The sequence below is a fragment of the Puccinia triticina genome, chromosome 6A (genome assembly GCF_026914185.1).
Source record: "Puccinia triticina chromosome 6A, complete sequence".
Classification (NCBI taxonomy): domain Eukaryota; kingdom Fungi; phylum Basidiomycota; class Pucciniomycetes; order Pucciniales; family Pucciniaceae; genus Puccinia; species Puccinia triticina.
Genome location: NC_070563.1, coordinates 5,748,435 through 5,761,016, shown reverse-complemented (window position 1 = coordinate 5,761,016; position 12,582 = coordinate 5,748,435). Strand labels below are relative to the sequence as shown.

Sequence of the window (12,582 nt, the reverse complement as noted above, 5' to 3'; positions counted from 1 at the left end):
TTCAACAATAACGGGATTGGGACCGATGTGAAACAACTGAGGGATTTATTCTCCTCAGCTATCCCGCTGGTCTGTTGATCCTGCTTTTTGCCAGTAATCACGCTTGCTGAATTTATTATTGTTCCATTTTTTTGAAGCTGCAGCAGTTAATTTGATTGATCAAGGATGACTCAGGTGCCTGCAATTATTATCAATCTCGCAAGCATAAAATCACCATCCAGTCAATCAACGCCTTCCTCCGCATGGCTATATCAAAGTCTATTGGAGATAGATCCAATTCTTTGAAGCCCGTGACAAACCCTCCTCCACAAAAAGGTAAAAAGAAGGCCAAGAACGATAAAGGAAAAACTACTAGTATTATGAAACAAGGTATCCATGTGATGCAAGAAGATGCTGCTGGTGCAAGGACTATTCTCAATCAATTCCGACCATCAACAACCCTTCTGAACTCAACCTGGATGATGGATGAAGATCCCTCACCAGGCAAACTCAGCATTTCGCTTGGGAACTACTTTGGTCCTCTAGAAAGCCAAGATGTAGACCCTACCCAAAATACTTGGCACGCACTTTAACAATGTATTTCTTTTCTTCTGTACTTGAAACAAATACATCTTTGTGTTTTCACATTCTTTTTTTTTATTTAAAGCAAAGAAGGATTGATTGATCCATTAACAACCAAGCTTGTAGAAGCCTCTGGACCAGCATTGATCACCCAAGTATTCTTGCAATCAATCGCCACTTGAGCCTGAAATTGACGTAAAACAATCTTATCACTTTCCCACTTAGCCCTTTTCTTCTTGCTTTCAATGAATTTTGCCTCCTTTGCAGTACGTTTACGCTTGGCGTTGGCTTGGTCTTTTGCGGCTGTCTCAATTTTTTTCAGCGCAGTGGCTTCTTGGGTGGCTATTCTTGCCGCAGTTTTTTGATTCTCTTTGCTCTCCTTTTCCATTTGCAGTCAGCTTGCATTCATGTCAAGTTTGGCATCCACTTCTTCTTGCTTGCGTAAGATATATCTACACTCATTGGTTGATTGGAAGGCCTCAATATGTTCAAACAGCATTGGAAATTGACAATCAAACATTTCACCACCAATCAAATCACCGAGGTTTTCAAAAGTAAGTTTCTTGACATTTTTTGCAATCTTGCGCGCGTAGTTGATGGTGAAGTAGATGTCTGATGAATATCCACCAAAACCTTTCATCTCAGCCTTGAAGAATTCGTCATAGTACCAAAAGTTTTGCGCAAAGGTCTCAAGAACTCTGTGTAGTGGTTTTTTGCCAGATTTGTCCACCCAATCCACTCGACTGTTGACAGCATGTTTTTCTTGGCTAATTGGATGCAACTTGTCAATGTCTTGTGGGGAGTCTGATACAAATGATTCAAAGTTATCAACATTTGCTCTTTTTAGGTTGCTGATCACCCATTCACTGCTTTTGGGTTCACAGTTGGAACAGTCACATTTGCCAAACTTCTTGACTTCACGTTCATCTTCTTTCTTGTAGTTTGGATTGTCAAAGGACAAAGGAACATATCCTATTCTATAGTAAAAAGTAAAGTAAGAGTTTTATACAACTAATTTAGTTTGCAACTTGGCATACAAATTATCCAGCGCATAGGCAGCCCGCAGGCAAACAGGTGTAACTGCTAACGCATCCATCCTAGTGTTGTTGTTTTGAAACTCCATGTTTGTGAAATCACTAACAGAGTTCTTTCCGTTCTTGCAATGGGACTCAACAAGCATGATAGCAAGCAAACTTAACCAAGTCCCTCCCAAGGGAGGCCGAAGGCCTCCCTCTGGGAGGGACTTATGCCTTATTGGTGAAATTTGCCTGAGAGAAATGAAAATAATCCTACCTTTTTATGCTAAGGCCCCTGCACAGTGCTGCCTTGGTGTAATCACCCTCTACATTTACACTTAGACTCTTGAGATGCCTGGCTATCTCCTGCCACCTTTGTGTACATTTTTCTTCTTCCCAAACCCAAGATACAAGGCATGTAGTAAAAAAACTTCATGCTGGCAAAAACAGTCGAGATATAATTGTTTTTCAAATGAGATCCCTCGGAATCTTGAGTGAACAGGCCCAAATGCATTTTCTCACGCAGTTGGTTGGCAAGGCTGGACATCAGTCCTGGATACCTGTCATTTTTTTTCTTGAGGAAAGCGTATGGATTTACACTAAAATGATGTTTTACGGACCTCAGGCTTGGCTTTTGCAACCCACCAACTTCAATGTGTTATTATGAGCAAGGAATGATGAAATTTGATGATCTTAGAGCATCAAAAATTAGTCAAGATGCAGGGCTTTCTTAACATCCAAAAATATTGGTGAAATCTTCGGAGGTAAGGGAGCTATTGCAACATTCGTTGAAAATGGCGTTTTTGGCCATTCCTCTCAGGCCTCAATCACCGATACCGCATAAGTCCCTCCGGTGGAGGCGCTTCACGCCTCCACCCTCGGACTTAGCTAAGTTTGGATAGCAAGGCCCTTTTTACCATCTCTCCCACACCGTCCGAGCATTTGAGATATGGAAGGAGAGGTCTCTTTGGCCAATGTGGATAAGTTATAACAAGGCTGAAACGCTGCGCTGCGCTACAAAAAAGCGGTCTTTTAGCGCAGCGCAGCGGGGAACCGCTGCGCGGTCAGCCCAAAAAGCGGTAGCGCAGCGCCAGTCCCGCTGCGCTACCGCTGAAAATAGTGGGGGCCCGCTTTTTCCCCGACCCAAAAAGCGGTAGCGCAGCGGACGGGGCCGCTCCTTTCAGCGCCGCGCAGCGGCCACCAAAACAGCTGCGCTGCGCTTTTTTGGCTGGCAGCGGGGGAGCGCTACGCGGCCAGGTCAAAAAGCGGTAGCGCAGCAATGGTTCCGCTGCGCTACCGCTGAAAGTAGCGGGTCCCCGCTTCTTGCCAGACCCAAAAAGCGGTAGCGCAGCGGGCGGGGCCGCTACTTTCAGCGCAGCGCAGCGGCCACCAAAACCGCTGCGCTTCACGCTGCGCTGCGCTTTTTGAAGCGCAGCGCTTTCACCCTTGGTTATAACCAATCGAACTCTCTTCCAGTTTTGGCCTAACCCAAGCGCCATTGTTGAAGATACTACAGGAAAGCTTCCTTTTTCAAAATCACCGGTGACATCTGCTTTATCTAAGTCGCCAGTAACCAAGTGGTAGCGGCAAGAAAAAGTGCTGGACGCATCATCCTCTTGATTCGACCCACGCGCGCAGTTGAGGAAGTGAAGCACTTGTCACCAGGGATGCTTGGGGGGCACTCCCCAGTAAGTGCCTTACCTTGAATTTTTTTCATAACTCAGTGCAATGTCTACTACATCATATGTGTAATCAAACATGAAATGATATACAAGTATATATGAAGTACAGTGCCCCCCACGACTTCTCAACTACCCCTACAGGGGGGGGTTCCAAATTTTGGAGATTTTTTCCCAAAAATTCTTTTAAAAGTGGGCTGATGCTGGGCTCTTTTTGGCCCATTTTTGGGCTCTTTTTGGCCCATTTTTTGATGCAAATGTCACATTTCACCAACCAGACCTGGTAACATACATGATAATAGTCCAAAGTCATTGAAATTTCACTGGACTTGCTGCCAAGAGAGCAATGAAGAAATATTCTTAACATTGCCACATTCCAAAGAGTGTACTGATGGATATGGCAATCATCAATAACTAAGGAGGTACATATTTACATAAATACCTACACCTGTAGTATGTATGTACATAGATAATTTAGTCTCTGAATACATAATACATATTCTATAAGTCCATAGTACATGTCTGTAACCACATACTATGGTCTTAAAACCAGCTGTTCCAAATTATGCATCTGAAAAAAATGAAACTTTTTTTTGAGACATTGCACAGACTTCCAAGTTATATTTTTGAGTTCTCCTACGTCTTTAGGGCTCAAAAATGTATAGTTTACATGTGATACATGTCTGGTGACTTTGAACACATTGTTCAAAGTTCAATTTTTTTTTGCAGGTGCGGGGTAGTTGAGAAGTCGTGGGGGGCACTGTATCCATAACTCAGCTGGAACTCTTCCATAAATCAGTAGTAACTAGACTGGACCACAGAAAACAAAGTGTCTGTGACCAAAGTTTAACTAAAGTGTCAAGCACCACTCACACATTGTTTGTACCCAAGGGTGAAGTCAATCTGAATAGTGTTGGAACCATTTCATCATCCTGTACCCATTGCTGTGGCCTCAACAGAATGTGATTGGTTTGTGATTTGTCACCCTATTGTGCGCGCGTACAATAGGGTGACAAATCATATTCCATCAGGGCAGTTACACTAATTTTTCTTAAATTTTACCCTCATTTACTCGGCAGAAGTCCCCCTCTGGTATGAAAAGTGCCTGATTTGTCACCCTATTGTACTGCGCGCGTACAATAGGGTGACAAATCATATCCCATCAGGGCAGTTACACTAATTTTTCTTAAATTTTACCCTCATTTACTCGGCAGAAGTCCCCCTCTGGTATGAAAAGTTTGTGATTTGTCACCCTATTGTACGGGCACCCTGATGGAATATGATTTGTCACCTTATTGTCTGCGTGTACAATAGGGTGACAAATCACACACCAATCACACATTTTTTGGAACAGAGGGGCATTTGCAGCTGAGTGATTATGAACCCTGTCACCCTTGTATACCCAGCCAAAATACAGTTCTACTTCTCTTGTGCAAATATTAAAATGTTTTGCACTTCTGATATTTTCTTTATCCAAATCTAAGCAGTTGTGTTTCAGGTGTGATATATATTTGATGAAGGCAGTTCACCCCAATGTAAAAAAAAATGGATAAGCAAGAGCTACATGATTTTAAAATGTAGAACTTGAGTTAGGATTGACATGAACTTGACTTCAAGATGAATTCAACAGAGTTGAATGATAGTTCATGTCCAACGGTTACATATCACTCCAAACTAGATTGGTCTATAGCTCTTGCCCAGTAATTGAACAATTCACCATCACATTGTAAGGAATTCTGCCCCAGTTCAGTCAAAAACTAACCCCAAATTCAGCTGTGGCACTTCCTGGGGAGTGCCCTCAAAGCTTCCCTGGTGTGTCCGCCAAGGTTTCTTGTAGTAGAATATATCAAAGTTGGTATAACTTTACTATCTGGAGTTTGTTCTTGTGTACTGTACAGATCAGCAAGGTCCTCCAACAACGCAAGGGAATGTTTCATATTGATCCGCAAGATGCAAATCTCAGGTCGGACAAATTCAACCATATTTCTGGTGAGCTTGAGTGACTCAAGAATCTTTTTTGATTGCGATAGGGCGGCAGGTGGCGGAAACATCATAAGCAGCGGAGTTCCATTGGTCAACATCAGCCTGCCACCTAGTCCACCTTATCCTGGTCAAAAGCATCCACGCTCCATATGTTTTAAATGAGACGCAAGCCCTTTTGATTTGCCACTGGCAACAAGGCCCCACACATACACCATGTGTGCTTCATTGACAACAACCAAGGACAAGCAACTTTGAAACTTTGAATTGAAATATACATTCCGGAAGATTTTGCGGTTGAGGAAGGCTTCTGGGCTCAGTTGCCCAAAAATTCATCAGTGGTCAGTTTGTATTCCTGCAGAGTATCTCCTTTTTATCTTTGGATTTTCACATAATCTACTTCTTGCGTTGTGGTAAGCCAATCCTGAATATGGCACCAAAATCAAAGTCTTTTCCCCTCAATATAACCCTCTCTGGAATACTCAAGCACCCACCTCCCTTAAGGATCAAGGCCAGGACAACTCATACCCATCAACAGGCCCCCCTTTCTCTCTTCACCCTTTTTCCCCACCTTCTGGATACCCACCTACACCAACTCAGTATTTCTCAGGCTCCCAGCTAGGCACAAGTGGGAGAAAGTCACCCATCAGACAGAGCCAGACTATTAGGAAAGACCCTGGACATTGACCATCTTTTCTTCCCTTCCCAAACCAGCATAACAACCCCAATTAGGATTAGCCACACATGTAATAACCATAGAGATCCCATCTTGGTTACCCCTTGTCCCCTTTGGTTTCAGCCCTTCCCTTTTCAGACTCTCATGTGATATGTAAACCCTTGTTGTGATGTTTCATTGTCTCTCCACATTTCAGCCTCTTCTCAGAACTTCCCATCTCCATAGTAGTTTCAGCCTCAGCCCCTTGATTGAGAATTTTCACTGTTTCATCTTTTCTTCCAACCACAACTCAGCCCCATAATATTTTGTATATAGTCTGCCCTCTTTGGCCCTACCTTTTGTCCCCCATCAGATCCTGTCCCAGCAATCCAGATCACTGGTCACCATTCACTAGCCTAGCTTATGCCATTAAATCAGAGTGGACAAGCTTGATAAGTCTATGCCAAATATATCAGGTTGGACAGACTTTACATTACCTTTACCTTGCTATTAGATTAGTAGAAAGTAAACCCTTAGACATACCTCAAGAATCTCCATAGCCACACCTTTCCTTAAGAGTCCATACTCTTATATTCTTTTTCTTGTTCCCCTGAGAGGCAGCCCTTCAAGCACCAAATCCCTCTCAAGCTCTATTCTTCCCTCAGAGTAGTTCCACAGCGTAGAGATAGGTCTTACAAGGTACACAAATTCAAACTCCCCAGCAATTAGTTGTTTAGCCATGTCAGCATCCAAGACATTCCTTGTCAAGTTGACCGCCGTGATATGTCTACCATCAACTCCAACCAATTTTTTTTCTCTTTGACCTGGCCAGATCAGGAACAAAGAAATCAATGTAAAAATGGTTTTATGAATTAAGGACGCTGCATTTTTCCAGAAATACAAACCTGATTGTCTCTGAGTGAATCCAAAGGATTCAAGACCAGCACAACGGCCTTTTGATAGGGCTGGAAAAGATTGTGATACATCTCTGCTATGCAAGTCTTTCCAAAACCGGTGCCTGCAAGAACAAAGGTGTGCCGGTCATGGACTAAGGCGGCTACAGCATTGACTTGTTCATCCTTGGCTTCATCTCCATAGAGTTTTCTGGACTCAATTCAAATGTACTCTTTGAGTTCTTCATGGTTGAGCTTCAGCATACTTTGGTGCTGCTTGTAATAAGCAGGTCACCTCATCAGGAAGAGGTTCTATAGCATCAAGAGCATCAATCTCGGCAGTCAAGGAAGGCTCCGGCAAGCTCAGATGGGAAACCAAATCTTCCTGATTGCTAGGATTTCTCTGATTTTGCATGGAACCTTTGTTGTTGTCATGATTTGGCTTGTTGTCGTGAACAGCAGCTCCTGTGTTGCTGACCAAGCTTGATTCCTCATGTTCCGGGTCCATTTCTATGGTTCAAGGGGAAGGTTATGATTCAAGAGGACTCTCCAATGGCCTTCTTTACGTTTTCAAAGGTCAAGTCATCATTTTATACGCTATAATACCCTATATAATTGTTATTGGCTTATTAATTAAAAATCAAAGACCTGAAAAAAATGGTACAATGTGGTGTGAGAATGAAAGCTGGTTGGCTGATGTAGAATGTCCGCTAACCGCCTCCTTCAAGAATATTGATGTCCGGGCTGTGTGATTGTTGGTAACTCGGCTCCGCACTGCTACTTTCCGCTAGCCTTCAGCGCTCCTTTACTGAGCCTGATCTATAGCGTAATAGTCCGCGAGTGAATAAAGCTCCGCACTTTGCAAGCACAATAATCCGCAAGTAACTCTTGATTAAGGATAAGAACACAGATAATCTCTCAATAACTCTTGTACGTCCGTAGTTGTAAGTACAATGATGATGAGTGTAATCCGTAATACGATAGGATAAAGATCCTCCTCCCCCTCCTCCAAAAAGAGAGCCGAAAAACCCTTTCCGTCCTCCCCTCCGCACACATCGCCGTTCCCACCCAATCCCGCACGTCTGACACTTTCCCGCACTAGTCCGCCTACTCCGCCCGCTATCTCGCTTGTCACTTTCCCAGACTCCGCTCCTCTCCGACGCTTGCCCTCCCACCGTCCTCTGTCTAGCCCCCGTCAGTCGTTCTCTCGCCACCGCCTTCACCCCGGTTCCACCCGCTGATGGAACCCGCTCGAGCTGTCATGGCTCACCCGCTGACGCGCCGCTGCTACCAGTCCACGTGTGTAGTCCCGCCACGGTCCAGCCCTGTCTTTTTCCGCTCCAATCCGAATACTCAATCTGAAATCCGCAATCCGCAATCCGTGCATTCCAATCCGCGCGTGACTTTCCGTAAGCTTTCCTAGCATGCTTTCCTGACCTCATCCTCAGTGCTTATGTCACCGGAATGCACCATGCCTGAGCGGCTTTGTGCATTCCCCGCCCGTGCTATCCCCTGCGTGGACATTCTACCGCGCTCGCCTATATAAATCACCACAGCGGGGCCAGCTAACTTAAAACTGGCAACTCAAGATGAAAACAGACATTTTTCAAAAATCATTATAAAATCCTTCAGGACCAGTACAACATGATACATAACACCAAAAGAAGGACAAGAAGCAGGCCTTAATTGCCTGGTAAGGAAATTGGGTGGATGTGATGAAGGAAGCAGGTACAGGAGGAGGAAGACAAAAAAGGGGGTTTTCAGGCCAAATCGGGAAACTCATCACGCGGGAACTCCAACATAAGGCATAGGCCTCCATTGGTGTGGACAGCTCTGCTGCTTGCTCCCGCTCCCACCAAGAGGCCTAGTTAAGCTCAGATGTGCTGCACCTGTTAAACTTTGAAGTCAATTTACACAAGGAAGGAATAACAATTAAGGGTACCTTGAAGTGAGGTACCCTAGGTTAAATTAGGCTTAGATTCAGAATATGGAATAATATTCCAGGTTTTATATGTGTAAGTATAAGTAATAGCAGTAATAATGTCTCTTTTTTATGTAATGATATTTCATGTTTTCTGTTGATATTATGTCAAGGTGCCTCTGACATAGTAGCCAGCTGACAGATAAAATGACAAAAAGGATCAGAAGCCCAACCTGGAATCAGATGATCAAGACAACATGTTTTATCCAGATGCTTTGAAGAATTTTTTTTCTGTGGAAATCTCATAGTGAAATTGATGTGAACTTTCTAACACCAGTACTTTTTTGCAGTGTTGGTGATTTTACTGATCAAACTGTAAATCTAGCATTATGTAAGTACAACCATTTTGTAACTCATGACAAGTATAAGTTGTCCAATCAAGAAGTGTGGCAAGCAGTTGATTTAGTCGTCAGGTCATAACTTGATTCAAATGAAACAAGGGGGCTAGCACAAATTCTTTGAGACACATCTCTTCAGACAGCCTTCTTTTTTGGGGGGGGTTCCTCGTCTTCTCCTCTCACCGGCTTCTCGCCACCTATTGGAATCATCAACGCCCACTGCTCGACATTGCCTATGTCGCCAAGTTTTCCATGGTATATTTTGCCGTCTTGGGTATGATAATGCTGATATTTGTAGGTCGGATAAATATTGGACGGAACCACAAAGTAGAGTCTTGGGTGAGATTTGGACTTCACCCGCTTGAGGGCCTTGCGTAGGCCGTGATATTTGATCGGATGTGTTTCAGAAACTGTCACTTGAAAAAAATTTGCTGGTCCACGCAACAAATCAATTGATGGGTTATGTTTACTTTCTGGCTCCCAGAACACGTTCTGGCCTAGGTCAACTTCGTCGTAAGTTTGAAAGGTTCGACGTTTGGCTGCAGGAAACGTGATCCTATTGTCCAGGCCGCTTGGTGGATCTCCTTTGGTAAGTCGACGGACTTCAAAGCTTCCACCTTCTTGCAACACGTGGTGGGCGTATATTTCAAACAGCATTCCACGGAAGTTGGTATCATCGGAAGGAGCTCGGAGCGCATTTTGAATGTTTGTGGAACGTTCCACCGTATATTGGTCAGCCATTGCCCTCTCAACCTCGCGTGATGCCCATGCTAAGTGAAACTCAGAGAGATCTTGACTAGGGTGACTACAAATGTGTATCACAAGATGCGAATAATTTTCGTTAATAGCCTGTTGTACAATATCGGATAATTGATATGTTTTGATTGCTTCAAGCAAATCCTTCGTCACTTCTACAAACGCCTTGTCCTCGTTGCCACTGGATTTGAAGTGAATTGACGCCTTCTCAAAAACGTATCTCGACACACCGCCGTACCACTGGAAGGCCTGGTCCATGAGCGTTGTGGGGAGTAATTTTTCATCTGGATAGAGAATGCGTTTGGAATTTTGGAATTCCTTGTAACTCCAAGGTGGCATATACAACATCCGTGAACACCTTCCTTTGAGAAATAAGTGGTAATGATCGCGCTGTGGAGAGGTGACCAGGAGTGTCCATACGTTGCGTATCTTGGGAGCATGGCCATCCACGATGTATACTGTGTCCGAATTCGCAAGAGCGTCTGCAAGCGCAGGACTGTTGGTATCTACCACTTCAACGCCACTCGATGTCATCAAATAGGTCACAATGGGAGTCCCTGGAGCTACGGCAGGCTCCCACACCACGGTTTTTTGCTTGCACGCGGCGATCCACATGACGTAAGCGGAAAAAACGGTTTTTCCGATGCCAGGTGTACCGTTAATGACCAATTTGTCCCAGCACTTGTTGGTCTCAAAATACTGGTAGAGGTCTTTGTAAACAGGGCGTACAATGAAGCGGCAACCGAGATGTTGCCGTCCGAGAACATAAGATTCTTTTAGCTCCAAATATTCGACCTCCCCGTTGGCAACCAGATTGGCCTTGGGTAGAGCCTCCCAGAAGCGTACGACGTGCAATTTTGCTAGAAATAACGAGAAAAAATGTTTTATAATCCAGCAGAGAAGGGGGATAGGAGCGCAGCGAAAGCTTTAACCTCCCATTGCTGGCACAAGAGATTGGACGCGGACAGGACAGAAGCTCACTTTTCACTATAAGGGGAGTCTTCGGGTCGGCACAACAGGAGATTTGTCCAGCGTATTCAGCAAGGTTTGAGGATGAAGTGAGCGCCTCTGCGTGTTTGGTAAGATGGAGGGTGATATCCGAGTTATCAAAATGACGCAAAGAAGCCGAGTATTCTTCTTTTGCTGCGGACACAAGTTGAGCCACAAAAACGAGTCCTTTTGTTTTGACACTGACAAGTTTGTCTTTGTATGATAGCCAGATTATCGCAGGATATTTCACTAGAAGAGGAGTTTCCAGGGCAACACCCAGTTTTAGTACACAAAATGTTTAATAATCAAGCAAGGAGAGGGAGCACAGCAAGATCTTTAACCTCCGATTGCTGGCACAAGAGATTGGACGCGGACAGGACAGAAGCTCACCTTTCACTATAAGGGGAGTCTTCGGGTTGGCACAACAGGAGATTTGTCCAGCGTATTCGGCAAGGTTTGAGGCTGAAGTGAGCGCCTCTGCGTGTTCAATAAGATGGAGGGTGATATCAGAGGTGGGGATATCTTGCAAATCACCCGAGAATTCATTTTTTGCTGCGTGTACGAGGTCATCAACGAGCTCGAGCTCTTTGTTTCGAACGCTAACAAGCCTATTCTCGAATGACAGCCAGATCCTTGTAGGAACCATCATACGAGTATGCGTGTGACCGACTTGTGAGAGCTGTTGAAGTACGGTGCTAAAAACAGAGCCAGAAGTGAATAGAAGAAACAAGGACAGATAGATACTGAAAGAAATGATTTACCAGTGTGATTTACGTATATTCCCTACGAGAAATAGACGACTAGAACAGCGCAAAAGATGAACAGGAGTACAGTGCCCCCCACGACTTCTCAACTACCCCTACAGGGAGGTTCCAAATTTTGGAGTTTTTTTTTTCAAAAATTCTTTTAAAAGTGGGCTGATGCTGGGCTCTTTTTGGCACATTTTTTGATGCAAATGTCACATTTCACCAACCAGACCTGGTAACATGCATGATAATAGTCCAAATTCATTGAAATTTCACTGGACTTGCTGCCAAGAGAGCAATGAAGAAATATTCTTCACATTGCCACATTCCAAAGAGTGTACTGATGGATATGGCAATCATCAATAACTAAGGAGCTACATATTTACATAAATATCTACACCTGTAGTATGTATGTACATAGATAATTTAGTCTCTAAATACATAATAAATATTTCATAAGTCCATAGTACATGTCTGTAACCACATACTATGGTCTTAAAACCAGCTGTTCCAAATTTTGCATCTGAAAAAAATGAAACTTTTTTTTGAGGCATTGCACAGACTTCAAAGTTATATTTTTGAGTTCTCCTACTTCATTAGGGCTCAAAAATGTATAGTTTACATGTGATACATGTCTGGTGACTTTGAACACATTGTTCAAAGTTCAATTTTTTTTTGCAGGTGCGGGGTAGTTGAGAAGTCGTGGGGGGCACTGTAGGACTGAGGAAAAAAGGTTAGATCAACATGCGAGGGACAGTGAATTTACAGGCGAACCTGAATGTAGCCTAAGCAATGCAAACTCAATTTGGTTGCTAGGCAGGAAAAAAACAATATGTACAGCCAAAAGGGGTATGAAAAAAACACATATGAAGGTACCTAGCCAACGAGCCGGGATGAGCCCACACATAGAAACCGGCCCTCAGAGCCGAGCAACCAGGCGTGATTCCTCACCGGCATGCCGGTGGTGCTGGCTGCCCGCCGAGGAGA

General features: G+C 44.0%; 1 protein-coding gene across 1 annotated transcript; it reads right to left on the bottom strand.

Moving 5' to 3' along the window:
* Positions 1-9,238: 9,238 nt before the first annotated feature.
* PtA15_6A646 (uncharacterized protein) lies at positions 9,239-11,498 on the bottom strand (the record flags this gene model as incomplete). Its single annotated transcript, XM_053170373.1, has 3 exons — positions 9,239-10,719; positions 10,841-11,098; positions 11,240-11,498. The coding sequence occupies 3 exons, from the start codon at positions 11,496-11,498 to the stop codon at positions 9,239-9,241; spliced, it is 1,998 nt and encodes a 665-aa protein (XP_053021571.1).
* Positions 11,499-12,582: the final 1,084 nt, after the last annotated feature.